This window comes from Dermochelys coriacea, chromosome 18 (genome assembly GCF_009764565.3).
Source record: "Dermochelys coriacea isolate rDerCor1 chromosome 18, rDerCor1.pri.v4, whole genome shotgun sequence".
Taxonomy (NCBI): Eukaryota; Metazoa; Chordata; order Testudines; family Dermochelyidae; genus Dermochelys; species Dermochelys coriacea.
Window position 1 is genome coordinate 8340420 of NC_050085.1, and position 20008 is coordinate 8360427.

The 20008-nt window shown below is 44.1% G+C and overlaps 1 protein-coding gene across 3 annotated transcripts in view; it reads right to left on the minus strand.

The window, feature by feature from the left end:
* Positions 1–6498: 6498 nt before the first annotated feature.
* CAPZB (capping actin protein of muscle Z-line subunit beta) overlaps positions 6499–20008 on the minus strand; it is a 105727-nt gene continuing 92217 nt past the window's right edge. For 2 of the 3 annotated variants that reach the window (XM_038376443.2, XM_038376445.1), the window contains 4 exons: positions 12749–12814; positions 11447–11523; positions 10029–10141; positions 6499–7294 (listed from right to left, as the gene is read on the minus strand). In XM_038376443.2, coding sequence (XP_038232371.1) covers positions 10039–10141; positions 11447–11523; positions 12749–12814 — 246 coding nt within the window. In that variant the 3' untranslated portion in view covers positions 6499–7294; positions 10029–10038. The remainder of the gene's footprint in view (positions 7295–10028; positions 10142–11446; positions 11524–12748; positions 12815–20008) is intronic. The other variant, XM_038376444.2, reaches the window with a different exon arrangement.

Consider the following 20008-nt stretch of genomic DNA (forward strand, 5'->3'; position numbering starts at 1 on the left):
GCTGACAGAACCAGTACGGCACAGCCATGTGTGAATGGGGGAATCTATAGCCACTATTAACCTGGCAGTATTGACTGGCAGAGGTAGGGCAAGCACAAGAGGTTGGGAGCTAGGCCTCTTGTATTCTATTCCTAGCTCTTACTATGACCTTGCAAATTGCCTTCTTTGTGGCTTAGGCTTACACATTTGTAAAATGTGAAGAATATTTATTTACTTACCCTGGACTTTTCTGTGGCTTAGAGACAAGAGCTTTGCTACAGCCAGGAGTGGGCAAAATCCAAGCAGAACATCCCAACCTGGCACTAAATCTGTGTCAAATTAGCTGGTCTCTGCTTGTGAGCTGGAGAGCTTCAACCCCAATTCCATATTACAATACACTGCAGAAGAGTCTTCTACTGAGTCAAATAGAGCTACTGCAGCTACTTCCATTAGAGGTGGGACAGTGCCTCCCAGCCTTGCAAGAGTGGCATTGCTGCCACATCAGCAAGGTTTTAATTTAAAAAAAAAAAAAAAAAAGCAGGGTGAGATGTTGAGCTAGGAGCTGCCTCCTCTGCGCTGTGGGTCCAAGCTTGGGGGGCTAGCCCTGGCCCCAATGTCCATGGCATCTCTGGTGTGCTAGCTTGACCACTGTTAGCATGTCTCTGTTTACCGAGACTAGGAGGTACGCTCCAGCTCCAGTGTAGACATACCTTAGATCCCTACTACTTCAAACAAGCCTAGGTCATTGCACCCCACATGGGTGCAACAATGGGCCAGTTGGTGGCTACTGATGCACATTTGGCCTTTAGGGGTAGTCAGTACTGGCCCAATAGCAGGAGGCAAGAGGCTGACCGGTCACAGCTTATATTGTCCATATCTGTTGTAAAGCAGAGAGGGAGAGAGTCTGTTCACTAGTGTTACACAACTAGCACTTGCTTGTATTAGTAGTTCAAGAAGCCAGCGAACCTGTTATCCAGACTCAGCTGGCATAGGGGATGTGCACAATATGTGCACTATATTTTTTTTGAAGGAAGAAGGGGAAAAGGGAGCACTTACCTTTAAGCTTCCCTGCCAGAGGTGGTGAGATTAATCTTCAAATCACAACTTTTGTAGGAAGAGGTGGGAAGGGAAGTTTGTTGTTTTTTTGGGTTTTTTTTTTTTTTAAAAACAGCTGGATGGTGCATAGGAGGTACAGTTCCTAGAGCAGGAAATCAGCCTGTAGTGATTCTGTTCACAGCACAGCTCAAGCACAGGCTCTAGCAAGCAGGTGAGCACAATGAAACTTCAGGTTATTTTCATCATCCTTGTCCATTTGACTTAGAAACCGGGTTCATAGTCCTGTACTTTTCATTATAAAGTATACCAAGAATTAATATACCTGGCTCACAGTAGCACTAAATTATTAGTCCTTTGCTACGAAAGGGAGGGAGGAAAGTGAGTTTGTTTTTTCTCAAATGAATAGCTACTTAGGGGCAGGATATGTGAAGCTTTCCCCCATATAGCTTTGTAGTTGGTGGCATTGCTCTGCATAATCAGGAGCACTGGTTCAGCCATGAGAGGGCTGTATAACCCCACACAACCTCCCTCGTCTAGTCACGAGGTAGCTCTTAGTAATCAGGATTCCACAATGCTGCTACAAACCTTCCCCTCACATGAGGTGAAGCAGCTCACAAAAGAGCTCTCTAATCTAGGGAAAGAACACAGCCTGTACCTACATACTAATCCCTTCTGCATTGTTTTGCTGCTGATCTTAAAATAAGGAAGAGGCCAGGAGGACAACTTAATTGTATGGCATGATTACTGAACTTTGGCCAGGGCTCTGATGGAAAGAAGTTACATGTCTTACAAATGCTCAATTTAAGAGAAATGCCCTAGTAGGAATATTTTTCAGAGATTAGTTAATTACACTCTCCGCTGCTGGATTCCATACTGGCTTCTACTAAACTGATTTTTCCAGGAGTTCTCCCACTACTTTCTTGAGGGGAGAGATTAAGATTTTCACCCTAATAATTACTAATTCATGAGTTTCATAATTCCCTCTTTTTGTGCCTTTTAAAAGAGGATGGACTTAGATTGACTGTCAGAAAATCCTGCCAGTTTAAGAAACTCTTCCATTCAAGTCCATGTTTTAGTTCTAACAGGAACTACAAAAAACAGATTAGCCAGTGTAAAACAGCATATTGAAATTCAAGGGAGCAATGCCAATTCACTACGGTTAAGGAGCTAGGCCCCTATTTGTAACCAGGTTAGGCAACAACGCTTTATAATCAAGTTCTCTGCCATAGCAATATTTGAAGCATAGATGAACACAGGCCAGAGCCAGATTATATATAACCAGCTCTGGGTTGGAGCTGCTTCTGTTGTCATACCTAGACAACTATCTTTTCTTTCAGGAAGATGGAAACAAAGTAACAGTTTCAAAAGGTGATTAGCAAAGTTTGACTCAAATTTCTGGACTGAAGCCTCAATTCAGCAGAGTGCTTCAATATACTTAACTTTAAGCAAGTTCAAAAATATTTTGCTAAATCATGGCCCTTTACACACAGCTATAGCAGTGCTCATCACTGCAGGATCTGGCTTTACATTAAATGAGGTTTTAGAACTATGGGCTCTGGCCACTTACTGCTGTTGAGGGGCTCACCATTCCTCTGGTCCGGCTACATGATGCTAAATTACTTTTCCAGGTAAGCAATTGCAAATAGGCAGGGAGGTGGGTATACTCGATTAAAGTGTGGTCCATGTTTTAAAGAAGCATGAGAACCTCTTATTTAGAGCCACACATTTTCTCCAGGCAGATGCTGAAAGTCTTATCAACGCTAGACCCTATCACTTGCTAACTATATTAGTCAGCAAGAGGGAGATAACTCTTCCCTGCCCCTGCCCAAGGTATGTTGACACAGTATTAGAGGGACACCTGTCCTGTGCCTATTTGATGGTACTTCAGAAGCCAGAGCTGTTCCTGGTGTACTTTGAGAAATAGAAAATTGTATCTAAGGACAAATGGAGTTTAGGATCCCATTGTCTTAGATACTATGTAAGAGCCTTACCTAGCCAAAAGGTGGGAGTGGAACAGAGAAGTGACTTCCCTCATGGTTACACAAGTCAGAGACAGAGCTAGGAATGGAACGTAGGTCTCCAGTCCACCATGTTCCCCATTAGACAATGCTGCTTCTGGATAGGTAGCGTGAATCTCTCATTTGACTGTATATAGACAATGCCTTACATAAATCCTACTATTCTAGACTAACTACACAGGTATAATGACAGGTTTCAGAGTAGCAGCCGTGTTAGTCTGTATTCGCAAAAAGAAAAAGGAGTACTTGTGGCACCTTAGAGACTAACAAATTTATTAGAGCATAATGCAGCCGATGAAGTGAGCTGTAGCTCACGAAAGCTTATGCTCTAATAAATTTGTTAGTCTCTAAGGTGCCACAAGTACTCCTTTTCTTTTTTACACAGGTATAGTTAAAACAGTACAACGACCCTAGTATGGATACACTGATGGCAGTAGAAAAGTGCTTATAAGGCTACAGCTTATTTTCCTGTAGGGGAAGAAGCTATACCATTAACTACATTCACAGTGGTGATGCATCACTAATGGCTGATTTTAAAAATTATATCCCTCACTAAAATAGTTCTGTTAGTTAAATCTAGGTGTAGACCAGGCTTGTATTGTTAGCAGTATAATCCCTGTAACATATAAATATTAGTCTCACCTGTAGTTAACCAGGGGTAGGAGGAGCTTGTGAGAAAGCAGCTTTAGAACAGGTAACCGGTAGAATTAGAAACAGCAGGGAGGAACATGCTGCTCCCCAGCCTAAGTTGACATACTATTTTCAAACTTCAGGAGTTATTACAAATTTTGCTCTAACTTCAGAAGTTCCACATTACAGAACCAAATGGCAACACCACAAACTCAAATGTTACTCTTGAAGTTGCAGATTTTAAGGAGGGAGTATGTACATTTACTCCTTAGCTCCAGTCCTTTCACATGACCTGTATTAGAGACACTAGAAGCCCCATGGGTAAACACTCAGGCATGGGGCTTTAATCACATGCAGATGTCTGAATGTTAAATAGGTCACATTGGAACAGCATAATTAGAGTAAAAAAGTACTTCAATCAATATTTATGCCTACATTTTCATTTCACATTCACATAGGGTCATCCAGAGGATAATTCTGTAGGCCAGATGCTGACAGCCCATCAGGCATTTGCTTCCTTCTCCCTCTCATTGTATTTTATGGGAATTAATCAGCACCCACTATAAACAAAAAAGCACAAGACCAGACAGCATGTTCAAAGCTGCTTAAAATGTGTCTCCATAGACTTACTAAAACCCATATCAGGCCCCATTTGCAGTTCAGACTGATGGGAAAGCTTGACTAAACTCTACCACTTCACCATAATTGGGCTAAAGCTTAAACTGAAGATTGACTACAGGTAGCCAGCTGCTTCAGTTCTATGATATTCCTCTGAACCAAAAAGACTGTGAAGACAATTTATATTCCCAATAATAAGAATACCTTATAGGTCATCTCTGTAAATTAATGAGCAAAGGAAAGAGTTGGACCAATTATTGGCTACTTGTAATGACTTCAAATCTCTCCCACTACTGGTGTATCTGAGCACCTCCCACACATAAATGAGTTTCTCCTTACACCATCCCAGGTGAGGTAGAGAAGTATCCTTGCTTTACAGGTGGGGAACAAGAGGCAAAGATTAAGTGACTTGCCCAAGATCACACATGGAATCCATGGCAGAGCTGAGAACTGAATCCAGCTGTCCTAATCCAAGGTCAAGCACAAAACCATTCTTCCTCAAACCATACAGTGCAACTGCAAAGTTGGACTGAGGTCAGTATTAAAGTAAAAGGTGCTCTCTGGTACAATACTGGCACTGCAGGAAGAAAGTAAGGTGAAGGAGATAGGTTAGCTAATCTAGCCCAGAGCAAGGGTGAACAGATGATAGGGCAAAGGATTGGCAAGTGTTACCCAGCATTATGGGTCACCAATGAAAGCTGTTTGCCAGCTGAGGATAGAGAAAGTATATGTAGGTCAGGCCAGATTGTTCTCAGTTCTGGGGAGAGTCAGATGAAGTCTAACATTTCTCTCACTTCCTTGGCAGCCAGTTGAACAAATTTCTAAGATGTTCATAATCAACTTAGTAAAGGGAAACATTGGCAACTCCCTTAACAGCATTAACTTAAGCTACTAGAAGTGTGTTAACATAAGAACAGCCATTCTGGGTCAGACCAAGGGTCCATCGAGCCCAGTATCCTGTCTTCCAAGAGTGGCCAATGCAAGATGCTTCAGAGGGAATCAACAGAACAGGCAACCAAAGTGATCCACCCCTTCTTATCCACTCCCAGCTTCTGTTGATAGCTATTAGGAGCTGAGTTATGAAGGGGAGTCATGCCCCCATCTTCCTAGGAGTGCTGCTTGCTGGGGGAAGACAAACATGGGACAAATGTCACTCTTTACAAAAACATTTAAGTCTATTACTTTCTTCCATGAGCAGCCCTCTGGATCAGATTTCCCAAATGACCGTTAGTCAAAGCCTGACCTGACCCTGAGGGTGAGATGCACTTTCCTATTCCTACCAAACCACCCGCCATCTTACATCCTGGCCTTTCATGTCCCTCCTCCAACCCAGTAGCAAGTAAATACTTTCAAAAACCAGAGATGAGACATGGCAGGCTCAGTCGTTTTGTGGTGTAGTGTGTGTCTGTCCACTATGCACCCCTGCTGGTTCTCTCAGGAGACAGGCCATGGACTGAAGGGACATGGAAGCTGATGGTCTTCTGGACATGGTTCTTCCAAGAGAAAGGCCTTCCAACTGCCACTTGAAAGACATTCTTGGTGTGAATAAGTAGATTTCTGACCACAGAGCTACAGGTCTTGCTCCTTCCACAAGCACTAAATTCACTTACGTAAGTTAAAAAGGTGTCTAGGAGGAAATGAAGTGGTCGAACAGTTTTTCACTAGTGCCATTGCTTAGAATTGGCCACATTTAACATTTCCAAGTGTTGGTTAAGCCTCTCTTCTCCCCGAGTGCTTTAACAAACAGGATTTACCTCAAATATGTTCAACATACGCAATGATGCCAGATATTCTAATTCTTCTTAGAATACATCTGTTCCACATTTGCTATATGCCTGAAGCTCCAATCCCAGAATGCAGCAGGGTGCCAACATCCTCATGCCAACATCTTGAAAATATGGCAAGCTAATGAAAAACACAGCCACATAAAGCTGGCGGGATGCACCCCATCTGTGACTAGCAAAGTAAATCAAATAGTCTCCCTTCAACCAAATAAGTTTCAGCTGATCTTGGTGTGAGACAAGAAGAGCTCACTTGCTTTCTGTGGCCATACAGTATAGTAGTTTAAATTACAAACGTCTGTGTATAGACGGGGCAGCTGCTCTCTACTCCCATAAAAGAATGCATCATGAGCGTAAACGCTAAGCAATGAGACAGGAAGGAAGAAGAAATAAAAAGGACACTGGATGCACATTGCTTCCCAGGATTTTATAATTTTTATTTTGTGGGTTTTTTTGTTTTTAGTATGGAGGCTCAAGTATAAGATGTAGATTCAATTCAAGCTTTACAAAAAACAAAAATCAAAACAAAAACCCCTTTTGCATTCCATAAAAATTGACAGAAAGGTGCCTTGGAACAAGGCTATTATAGAAGAGCAGAACTTTCAGTGGGTCCCCAAATCAATGTTTCCTTGCAAGTCTGGTTTAGTCAGTATAGTACAACACTGAGGAACACCCTCTCTTCCCTCCCTCCCACCAGCCATCCCCCATGCCCAGTCCCCACACATACGTGGAATATGTTTTTCCAGTTTTTCCTCTTTCACACACCACAGTATTTAATAAATTTTGTTTTACATTTTTTACACCAATGTAACAAAAGGCAGGGGGGAGGGGAGGAAAAGAAACAATGAATGGTGTTTATGCATATAAATGGGAGAAGGGGGAAAAATGCATGACTTCTACAGAAATATATTCTAAGGTCTCGATAGTAAAATGTGGTGCAAAGTAAGCTTCAGAGACTGAAAAAGTTTGTACAGCTTTATTCATGGAAAGATGGCGGCATATGGATAGTACTGGATGCAAATTGTGATGTGATGTAACCAAAAAGGGGGGTCTGGGGAAAAATGAATTTTCTAAGAAAGGAATCTAATGAGTGCATGGCATGTCTTATTAGCATGAAGAGTATTTTAACTTTGCTGCTTTTTCTTCAAAGCCTCCACCAGGTCATTTTTAAGAGCATCTTGTTTTGATTTGTCTGCAAAAGTCTGCACAGACCTGTTGGGAGGAAGGAAACAAATTAAAGTGGGACATTTGAAAGCAGTGATTTTTAACAGGTATTCTTCTGGGATTTGAGGCAATAGCAGGCTTAGAGGAAACAACCTCTATTTGCATGTTGCAAATACGGAGGACAGAAGGTAAAGTGAACACTTTTCCGCAAATATAGCAAAATTCACTAACAGGGAGTCACCACAGATATACTTCCTCTGAAGTTTCACTACCTCCAATTCTTTGGGGGGGAGAATCCCAATCCTTTACATTAGATCTTGGGAACATCTAGTTGTCCCTCAGACTGTGTGTTAGAGGGGATCAATCTCAAAGTGATCATGACGTTAAGGTAGATAATCCAGCAGTTATTCTGTGGCAAAACTGCAATGGACCTGTTTGCAGGACCTAACAAATAGTCCAGGTAATGAATATCTCAGTATGTGGCAGCCATGTCATACCATCCCTTCCAATGCACTTACTCATGGAAAGAGCAGAAGCTGCTTTACAGAAAGACTAAGAAGTTTCTCTCTTCTTAGGGCAGAGTCCAAATGAGAGTTGTTTTAACTCTGGCTTGCGAAAGCCGCTTTATGGAATAAATTACCAAGATAGTGAATCTCTCATGTATGTCCATGTGCTTCGAGACACAAAGCATTAGGTTCACCTAGGCATTCGGGCAGCTATTGCTTTTAGTTTAAACAGATAAAAATGTACATTAGAAAGCTAGAGATTTTTAAGAAGCTAGTCTTTGTATTTTCCTATAAGCTACGATGTAGCTGTTGGAAGGAAAGTACTCTTTCATTATGGAATGGAGGCCCACTAGCTACAAACCCCATCATGGGCTTCTAGCAGAACGCATCAAATAAAAAAAATTCCAACAAGGAACTCTTGGGGCTGTTGTCGTCACTGGTACCCTAAGCAGGAAGTGTTCAGTGGCATTTCTGCTGCTGCTTTGGGGATCGGAGGGAGAGTATTTTCCTTCTTGAGTTAGCAGCTGCAACAAAGCAGACCACTAGAGCAACTGTCAACATGGCATTGCAAACGCCAAGAGGATGGTGAACAGATCTCAAGGGGTCACTGTATGGGAGAGGTTGAGAACCACTGATATTAGAGCAGTTTAACTTTTAAAAATCTTTATTTTTGAGCTGAAGCTATAGATCTTCAGCTATAGATCTTCAGCTACAGATGAGATATTTCCGATATCTGCTGGCAGTTCGTGAGAAAGTCATATGATGAGACAATTCTGCTTTACACATACTATTCCTTTATCCCAGTTCTTTACTGGGGTACAGCATGTCCAGAGATTTCTGTTCAGGCACTTATTTGCATCTCCAGTTTATTCTTTATCTACAATCATCAACTGTAACCAAAGCAGGTGAAGCAGAATAGATGTGAATGGTATTGCAGACAAAATAGACCCCTGGCTTTCTTAGTAAATGGATTTAGAAAAAAGCCACACATTTAAAGAATCACCTTGATTTTGCTTATTAATACTTTCATGGACATGGCTAAAAATCTTTCAGCCGTTATATAGCAAGGTACAATAAAGATCCCTAGTTAAAAAGGGATTTTATAACTGATCAGATAACAGAACAATGACACTGGCCTTTTAAAGAGATGCTAACTCCTCAGGAAAGCTATTAGCATCCAATTTAGTAGACTCCTCTCCATATATTCTATATTTTACATTCTCTCCTATGGTCAGGTTATTCCTGGGTGCTCGTTTCTGAAAAGCAAGTCCATTTTTTGTATCAGAGTTATTTTTCTAATGTTATTAGAAAGTATTTCCATTCTCTCGTCTCTGGAGAATTCATTTGCTTTAATATAAATATATACATTTTATATTTGCATTTGTCACAGGTTAAAGTAATGGTTCTGGGCCATCATCAACAAACAGTGCTCATTTTCCCCTCCGTCAGCGTAGCATGTTTAAGAAGGCATCTGTAACTCATTAGGAATTGGAGTGGAAGGTTAAAACTGGCCCAAGGTTAGTCACTGCCATGCATCCTAAGCAATCAAAACTCCAAGAGCAACCTACAGTATATGAGCAAACCCCTTTATAATGGGCTGTGCACAGCACAGGAAAATGGAGGCTAGAAACATTTCAGTAGCATGAGTGGAGCTGAATTTTCAAGCTCCAAGAAAGACTCATATATACAAGGCAAAAAAGAGGATTCGGAAGGAAGGGGGAAATCAGCATTGGTTGCTATTGGCCTTGGAAGTACCAAGACCAAAGTGCCCTTTGTATTTCATCATTTACAATTGAAAGGACAGCTATTTACTTCCAAAACCTTCCTTCTATTCAGAGGGAAAGGAGTACTGTAAAATTACAAGGAATGAGTATTCTATAAGATCTGTACAGCTGCTGTAAAAAAAAAAAGTGATGGTGCAATTGTAATGGAGTCCTAGGGTTTTGGGTCAAACCAGTGACTACGAGCTACCACCACTTTGGGTACGTGGCCATCTACTGTATAATTGCCCCCCAAGACAGAGTGCAAAACAAAACTGGCAAATCCCCCCACGTTTCAGTGCACAGAACTCCATACAGTGGGAATAAAGATCAAGGCATTCATTGGTTCTATGAAGAAATAGCCCTCGGGTGAAACAAATTAAAAACTGGTCATCAGTCTGCAGGAGTTACGGGGTTAGTTCTGGTTTCAGTTGTCATGCATAGGTAAGACAGCCTGTTCTTGGCAGGGTGATTCCTAGTTTAATGCTGATTGTCACACCTCACAGGCAGGGGTACCTGGATTGGTTTAGTTATCAGGCTGGATGTAGATCTGACGCTGGGTCAACACTTGAGAAAGCTCCCTCTGCAACTGCTTATACTTTTGGTTGTCGGGAATAGCATCAATAGATCTACAGAGAGTAGTTCAGAAATGAGTGAAGTCGAATAGGGAAAAGAACAGTCAGAAGAACCCAGTAACAGACAGCTGGCATCCTGGAAGCCACTAGGAACGTGTTCAGGAAGAACAAGTGTAAATACACGAGTCAGAGGAAACAAGAAAGGTGAGAAGGAAAAGCCAGACCCAGATACTCTGGGTGATAACGGTTCCAAACAGATTACCTCATTGATGCCCAAAATATTAGCTCTTTTAGACTGAAGTACTGGAGAATATAGATTCAACTACAGAGATTTTCAGCAAGGTTCACACAGGAAAAAATAATCAGTTACATATTTCCATGTGATGTTAATGGCAGCTGCCTGGCCAATTCCCCACATACCACAATGAAAATGAGGGACAATTTTCAACCAGCACTTCATTAAATAAGTGACAAATGCTAGGTCCCACTCCAGCCAAACTGCCATTAGGAAGGCAGCAGAAGTGTTATCAGCACCATAATTCTACCATTGCAGGGCAGACCTGCTGATGCTTTCATACATCAGTATGCATGGAAACTGCAGAATCTGCATATTTGTCTGTTGTGTTTTCTGCGTTATTGAACTATGCTGGGGAGTCCAATTTACAGGGTAGAAGAGTTTACTTAGCAAACACCTCTGAGTTCTACACTCCCCCCCATCCAAGAGTTAAAAAACACCAACCCAGAACTTGCTATGCAAAGTTCCTGACTGGACATGATCAAGGTCCAAAGCCTCACACAACTTCCCTGCAGAAATACACAGCAGGCTCGGCTCATTCACTTGGTCTGCTCTGGTAAACTACATTCCAGCCTGAGGGAGTGGGGAAGAAAATAAGTGGCGCATTTAAAAAAAACTACAAGCTCTGTTTTCATAGAATCACCAGTTCCTTATGATTGTTTGGCATTTGAGAATTATTTGTAAGAATAAGTTTAGGTCTATGAGTCAAAATTTAGTTACCCAGCAAATAAAACCTTCAGTCTGAATAATTAAGCTGCCCATTAAAAAATAATCTCATCAAGCTATAGTATCTTATTGTGCTATGCTTTTCTTGAACAGGGAACAAGGGGTTAAAGTGCTGCAAATTCCTGTAGTCAAAAGGTGTAAGAGAAATGTTCTCTAAATACACCACTACTAGTGAATGTTTCCAAAACACAATGAGGTGACTAACTGGAGATATGGAAAAGGGAAGTTCTAGCAAAGGAATGCCAGTCACTGTGACTGTGGGACAATACTGCAGATGCTGCTGGGGGAGGGAGAGGGGCTAAGTGAATTCTAAGAGCCAGCTGTGGATGGTCCATTACCTCAGCCCATTAACGATGTCCTTTGTTTTTCCAAAATAAATCTCATTCAACGTACTTCTGATTTTGTTTTCCATGTCCTAGAAGAAAGGGAGAAACCAGCCTATTAATCACTGCAGTTGTTTCTATGGTTATTAGAAGTTACTACAGTCTCTTATGAGTACCCCTTCACCGGCTCAGTTGACTGTACTGAGATGCAATGCTTTCCACAGCATGATTTGGCCCACTGTATCCTGTTATTTAAGTTTTCATGTCAGACTGTGTGCCCCACTTCTCTTAACAGGTGGAGTGTCTGAGGATTCACTTTGCTCCTGGTTACTGTGGAAGGCTATATACACAAAATACCTGTCCAGAACCACAAGAGGGCAGTTTTTGTTCAGGGATCCAACTCCTTGCTTGTATCCCACTGCAAACAGGACAGCCCATTCGCCGCCTCTTGTTAGTCCCAATCCCTAACAGAACAAACTCCCAGGTTCTGAGTCAGCCATTTAAGGAACCCAAGAAGTTAAGGGTTCTATAGAACAAAGTTGAATTCTCCGAGTTGGTGGCTAATGGTACAACTGCAATATGTTTGGAAGTGATACTTCCTCCCCCAGCAACTTCAGTCTCGCCTGAATCACTGGCCACCCCTCCTCTGACAAAAGGATCAAAATCAAGTGGGTTTTATCCTTGATGCTTTGAGTGTCTGGTGGTCTTTAGCAACAGCATTATGTGCACACACATTTAACTAAGAATTTTCTCCCCTCCTTCCAAAGTGACTATGAAGTCTGAAATGGATGAGGATAAGAGCTTCTTTCAAAAATATGGTGTGCCAAAATAGCAGCCAACCAAGTGTTGCTCCACACCCCTTTTCCAGCAACTAATGCAATCTTATCCTTGACTCATAGTTCATTGAGGATAAGACTGACAATTGCAATGAAGTCAAGTGCTGTGAAATGTAACTGCAGAGCACTTAATGAGCACTTCCTACGCGCTGACATGTCAGCTGAAAGGGCAGCTCTGTACACTATGGCATGGCTTTCAGTAATTCTGTCAAACACAATGACTCTGTAAGTGACTCCGGGTGGGAAAGTGTTTACTAATACTAAGGACACAGCCATTCAATTTCAAGGAAGGTTATTACTGTATCGAGTGGGGGAGAAAGGTAAGGAAAGAGTGACTAGAATTGTGCAGGAAGGACTTTTCACAGCTAAGAACTATTGTGAAGCACACAAAGGGTCTTAACTCAGACAGCAAAGATGGCTGGGAAATTTAGCCTCGGTACAATGCAAGTTACTAGAGCTACGATGGTCCCAATGTACTTACCTCTACCAAGCGTCCAATATTGGCTATGTGTGGAGAGGAATCGCTCACAGTTTCATCTTTCTCCATCTGGAGAGAAAAGAAATAGAACGAGTTGTAATGGAGAAACAAGGTGGGAAGGGATATATGATAGTTCCACATACTAACAGCAGGGATGGGAGAATGTGGGTAAATGCCAGTGTTGTAGAGTAAATACAGCCTTTTTCAGAATAAGGTCAGGTATAAAATGCATATGGTTTGTTAGCCAAATGGGAAACCCCAAAAGTACAAATCTCATTAGTGAGCAGTACACCAGCCAACTCAAGCAACCATCTCAGATGAAGGACAAGTTATCCCCAGGCTGGAGACAGTGTCATGTTGGTGTGTCCTTCAGACATTTCTCAGTAATCCCATTTCACCTGCAGTAACCCCACAATACCATGAGAGACCCTTTCTGTTTGCACCAGCACTCACCTCTCATCTCTAAAGGGGATACGTGTATACTGCAGAGCTGGCCACGCACTGTCCATTATGTGGCTGCAGTAGATACACAATGCATGCAATTATCCTTTGATGGGGACAGAAAGAAGGGGGGGGGGACACAAGCTGTCTGGATTCATAGCCATTGGAGCTATTGATGAGGTGCACATTGCATGGAGCTGTCAGTCTAACATCTGGGGTCAGTCCCTGTAAAACAGCTGTTTTTTATTCTTCATCTCAGCACCATTTCTAACTGCATATGGGAGCAAATTCGATATTTTCAGATCTTCCCAGTTATCTGCACTTTAGAAATTATTTATCTTCCAACAGAAGTGGGAGCAATACAGTGGATGTCCCAAGCTGCTGTGGTTTGGGAAGGAAAGACCACAGCAGTCTGCTAACATTAGGTGATAATTTAGGTTACTGCCCACCTTCAGCTGCTACCAAACTGCAGGCACACAGAAATAGGAAGTTCCACCAAAATTCATCTCTTATTAGCAAGAGCAAAGGTGTTCTAGACACTAAGAAGTACTCGGCACAGAGGATTCTACTTTGCAAGGCACATATAGTTAACATGGCGAACTTTTAACATGAAGTTTCTGCAACCAAGACAAAGTTTAGCCCCGCTATTGATGCTATTGTTTTAATGAGTAAAATCCCCAGTTATGCACGGCAGAACACTTGCTTAGGGAACTGAACAGGGGACAGCCAATGAGCCAACTGAGACTTAGAACCCCTTTCCCCACTGAGAGTAAGTTAGAGCTGACACTAGAATACCATGTTCCCTTTAGAGTAGCAGCCGTGTTAGTCTGTATTCGCAAAAAGAAAAGGAGTACTTGTGGCACCTTAGAGACTAAAGCTCTGCCTCTACTTAGAGCAACCTAAGGCAGCATTCATCTGGAGACCGCAGCAAGCCCCGTGTAATCTGTAAACCTGTGGTGCTAGTGAAGAGATTGGCTTCTCTGCTGCCTTAGGTGAAAATCCTTCTTGCTAAATGTAGATATGCTGCCAACCAGTGAATATCAATCCTAGGACAGGCAATCGATACAGATGTGCTGAGAAGGCATAAACACAAAGAAGGGAGAAAGATATTGTAGACAGGGGATTCTTCAGCGTTTCAGTAATCCACTGAATTCTCTTATCCATCTGTTCCTGTCCCTCCCTCGAGGTCTAGTCTGGAAATCTAGTGCAACTACAGGTTTCTCCTTTTAAGTTAAGTGTCTAACAAGCCTGGAGGCGCATTTAATTAAGTTGGAGCCTTGAAGACAAAAAATAACCTGGGAGGTGAGGGGAGAGAGGGGGAAGAAGAAAGTTTAATTTTCCCCTTAGTCAGATTGTTTACATACAACAGAGACATGTTGCCTAGAAAAAGAATCTGACCGCAGAGAGTATGAACATAAATCTGAACTATAACAAGCATACATTATGGTGAGATTGGGGGGCCATCAATATATTGACCAAATGTGGGACACTGGGGCATTGGGAATGGTTGATTTACTTCCATAGGCTCCCCACTGAATCTCCTCCACACCTGGACAGGCCCCGCTCACTGGCAAAACACAATCTGAAAATAGAATTATTTTTGTAAAACGTATTTTATTACGTCTCCATAAAATCTGCTGCCAGAAGGAAAACATTTTTATGTGCTGTAGAAGCCCAGATGTTATGAGAGGCTGTTTTAAGGGAGTTCGGAGTCAGTCCGCAGCCATGTTATACAAACAGCAGCTTTTTTTTCTTTTAAAGGCTCCTTCAGTGGGCTGTTAATGTAAGATTTCAAGCAGAAAGCCTACAGCTGCTATAAAAGGGGGTTAATTTACTTTGGAGGGGAAATTCCATTCTGTAAGTTGATGTTAACAAGCAGCTCATCTTCCCACTGTCACTCCCCATCTGCCAATGAGCTCAGTCAAAAAAAGCTAACACTCCAGAATGAGCTAAGTCCCATCTACATGTCTCAGTCACTCCTCTCCCATCTGAGGCGCATTAGCTGGCTTCCTTGCCTCATTTCCCGAGCCATCTGCTGCAAGTCCAGCTCTGAGGGAAGTTCACTCTTCTGGGTATATTAAGCTCTGGATAGCTAGTTGGAGACTTGGGATATCGCACATGCAGAATACAGCAGCTCTGTGCTGCTGTCTGGACTTTTTGCAAAACAAGGTAAGATGAAAGAAAAATACAAGTTGGATAAGTATTATGGTCCATCCTGAGTGTCCCTGAGAATAGTAGAAAGATATGAAGAAAATTCATCCACGTCATTCTGAAGAATCCCAATCAATGTATACAGCTGTTGTAGAATGGAGCAATGCAAACTTCTCTAAGAGAATTTAAAATGACCAGTTTTGCCCAAAGGTCCACAAGCCAAGGCCATCAGGAAGAGCATGGGACTGAGGTGGGAAAAATGTCAAAATGTTTGGACACCAAGTGAGGCAAAACTTGGCAGTTTCCACTAAGTTTAATTCTAAATTCAAAGCAGATGCCTCAAAGTAAAATTGAGGGTGTAAACTCCACATATCTCAATACTGACAGTTTTGTAGAACTCCACTGAAGATTTCTCTTTGTGCACGGCCTTCAAATGTACCTATTCAAGCAATGCAGCCGAAATATGCCCTTCCTCTTTCCCCGAATTGTATATTCAAAGCCTTAAACTACCCATCTTGTGATAGTAAACCAGTTCTGCACTCTGCTGGTCTATGCATGCTCTTCCTTCCCTCCCGCTCCCATTGTAAAACCAGCTATTATGTGACTGGACAACTGGAAAGTCTGACAAGTTCACATGAAGAAGCAGAAGGAATTCCTTGTGCAATTACCAGTGAATCTCATCCATTCTATTGTACCCAGAAATGTTATGCATGTAGCAAACAGGGCAACCCCAGAACAGGGACAATTAGTTCAAACTAGTATTTTTACTTGAACTGGATCTGAACTTGAACCATACATTTTGTCCTACATACTGAGCCTGAACTGGAACGGAACAGAAAAAAATAAGTGTATTACTTGTTAGAATAAAGGTTCAGCATTTTTTTAAGCTGAATATTTAAAACAAAAAACCCCCCAAAACCCCACACACCACTGTGATCTTATTTTCATTATAAAACATAGGCATGAGATTGCTACCAGCAAGGCCTGCCTCTGTATAATGAGAAAAAAAAGGTTATTTGCCTTCTTGTAACTGTTGTTCTTCGAGATGTGGTGTTCACGTCCTTTCCAATCAGGTGTGTGTGCATGCACGTGCACAGCAGCCAGAAGATTTTTCCCCTAACAGCATCCGTGGGTCGGTCCGGATGTCCCCTGGAGTCGCACCTTCATGGTGCTCAATATAGAGCCCTGCCGACCTGCCACCACTTCAGTTTCTTCTTGCCGTCTACTCCTACAGAGGGGAAGGAGGGTGGGTATTGGAATGGACATGAACACCACATCTCAAAGAACAAGTTATGATAAGGCGAGTAACCGTTTTTTCTACAAGTGCTTGTTCATGTCTATTCCAATCAGGTGACTCACAAGCTCAAGCTCAGGAAGTGGGGTCAGAGTCTTCCACTGACTGGAGCACTGCTCGGCCAAAGGCTGCATCATCTCGGCCTGCTGGGTAATCACATAGTGCGGGGCGAAAGTATGGATGGAGGACTACGTCACCGCCTTGCAGATTTCCTGAGTGGGAACCTGAGTCAGGAAAGCTATTGATGAAGCCTGCGCCATGGTGGAGTGCACAGTGATCGGATGTGCAGGAACACCTGCCAGGTGGTAGCACTCACGAATACAGGACGCTATCCATGACGAGATACATTGTGACAACACAAGGAGACCTTTCATTCTGTCCACCAATGACATGAACAACTGGACTGATTTTCTGAATGGTTTCGTTCTCTCGATGTAAAAGGCTAGTGCCCTGTAGACATCCAGAGAGTGGAGCCTCTGCTTCCTGCTGCTGGAATGCGGTTTAGAATAGAAGACTGGGAGAAAGATGTCCTGGTTGACGTGAAACTGCAACACGACCTTTGGGAGGAAAGCAGGATAATATCTGAGCTGAACTTTGTCCTTATAGAACACAGTGTAGGGAGGGTCTGATGTTAGGGCCCTGAGCTCAGACACTCTCCTGGCTGACAGGTTTGCAGAATGCCACCTTGTAAGAGAGGTAGAGCAGGGAGCATGTCGCTAATGGCTCAAAAGGGGAGTCCCATGAACCTAGAAAGGACCAGGTTGAGATCCCAAACAGGAACAGGCTGATGGACGTTAGGGTATAGCCTGTCAAGCCCATTTAAGAACTGGCTGACCACAGAGTTAGCAAACACAGAGCGGCCCTCCGCACCGGGTGGAAGGCCGAAATGGCGACTAAGTGTACTCTTATTGAGGACAATGAAAGCCCAGGCTACTTCAGATGGAGGAGACAGCCTCAGTGCCATTTATTCTGAACTAGTGTCAGGGACGAATGGTGCTGTGCCAACCAGACTGAAAATCTCTTCCACTTGGCAAGATATGTGGCTCTTGTAGAGGGTTTTCTTCTGCCAAGGAGGACCTGTCTAACCTGGTCTGAACAGGAAAGCTCCATCAGGTTCAGCCATGGAGCTTCCATACCATGAGGTGAAGCAACTCCCTGTTCGGATGTTCAAGATGACCGTGACTTTGTGCCAGAAGGTCCAGGAAGAGCGGCAGGGTAATTGGGGCTTCCATGTCTAAGAGAGATGTGTACCAGTGCTAACGGGGCCAGGCTGCTGCTATCAATATGACTGTTCTCTCCAGATCTTGAGAAGTACCTTGTGAACGAGTGGTATGGGCGGAAAGGCATATAGAAGACAACCTCCCCACGGGAGGAGGAACACATCCGCGCTGGAGCCCGGGCTGTGATTTTGGAAGGAGCAGAACTGCTAGCACTTCCTGTTGTGTCGTGTGGTGAATAGGTCCATCTGGGAAAAGCCCCACCTCTGGACGATTGAAATCACCACATCTGGGAGAAGATACCGCTTGTGGCTGTGAAACAACCTGCTGAGGTAGTCCACCAGCTCGTTCTGTACCCCAGGGAGGTATGACGCTTGCAGATGTACTGAATGCTCTCCACAGCATGAGGGCTTCCTGGCACAGGGGAGAGAAGTCTACACCTACACCCCCACCCCCGTTTGTTGAAGTAAAGCATTGCTGTTGTATTGTCCATCATGACTGAGATTGCTATCAGCGCTGAGATCAACGGAGAGTCACTGGTGCTGAGGCCGGTGCTGACAATGGTGCCACAGCCGATGGCGTTGGTGTGTGGATAGGCGCTGAGGCGGGCTGCGTGGTTGACGGTGGGACTAATGTGGCTGAGGTCACCCAAGACGCTGCGGAGCAGTGCCCTTGGATCCCTCCCTCGCTCTCATGAAAGGCCCAGGGGTCCAGAATGGCCACTGTGGTGGATTCTGCCACTGAGGTGGCCACTCCTGGAGCTCACACCTTGACCTCAATCATCGGCTCCTACTCCTCCAAGAGCAGTACGAGTCAGATTCCGACTCCAAGGTCTCCGAGACTGAAGACCATGGAGGAGCCGAGCTTTGGTGCATTGAGTGTCAAGAGTTTGGGGAGCAACTAAGCTCTCTGTCCAAGTGGGCCAGTGCCGAAGGACAAGGAGAGGGGGAATGCCTGGACATCATTGCCGGCTTCCCTCCTGATGGCAGCTTGAGTGGGACCTCCAGCACCGGAGGTTCCTCCCTCCTAGGGGACACAGTAAGGTACAGCAGATTCCGAGCAGCTTCAAAAGCTTCTGGCATCGAAGGAAGTGGCAGCTGCTGGCCCGGAGCGACCAGTGAACGTGGGGGCCCCGGACCCAACTGCTTCGCCTGGGCAGGAGTCAACGCGACCTTAACAGGGGATCTCGAGCTGTGGCCCGCCTGGGGTCTCACTTCCTTAGATTTACCCAGGGGTGACAGACTGTCCGGCTTCTTTTTCTTCTGAAGCACCAGCGAGTGAGAATGATGCCTGCTTTCCGCTGGGCCTCGGAAGGTGCCCTGCTGGTGCCGAGCATCCCAGGAAGAGTCCTTTCTCGGCACTGAACTTGGTGACAGCGCTGGAGCACTCCGCGTCGATGAGCAAGTGCTAGGACCCAGGTCCCCTGAGCCTGGGTCCGAATGGGGACATAGAGCTGCCTCCATGAGAATCACTTTAAGTCGCGGCTGCCTCTACTTAAGAGTTCTAGGGCGGAACTCGCGGCAGATTTTACAGCGATCCTTTTGGTGACCCCTCCCCCAGGCACCGTAAATACGAGGCGCATGATGGCTCTTTGGCATGCGCTTCATGCAGACCACACAGTTGTTAAACCCCAGGGACTAAGGCATACCATGGCTCTGGGGAGTCGGAAGGGGGGAAGAAACCCCCAACAACTCTAATTACTAAGATAAACTAACTATGTACAAACAGCTGAAGTTGAATGCGCTTGCTAAAGTAAGGACTCCGGGAAGTTCCAGCCTACTGCCACTGTCGTAAGAGGGAACTGAGGGGGTGGCGGGTCGGCAGGGCTCTACATTGAGCCCCATGAAGGCACGACTCCAGAGGGTGCCTGGACCGACCAGATGGATGCTGCTGTGGGAAAAATCTTCCAGCTCCCGTGCATGTGCGCACACCTGATTGGAACCAACATGAACAAGCACTCACAGAAGAACAGATGAAGGCCAGCCCATGGATAGGGAAAGGGTAAGCTTAGGAGCTGCCTGCACACCACGTGAGGCAGCCAGAGGGCAGAGAGGTTGAATAGTCATCTTTGGGTACATCCACACAGCAATGAAAAACCCACAGCAAACCCCAGAGCCCAAGTCAGCTGGTTCAGGGGGCCCAGTCTGCAGAGCTAAAAAT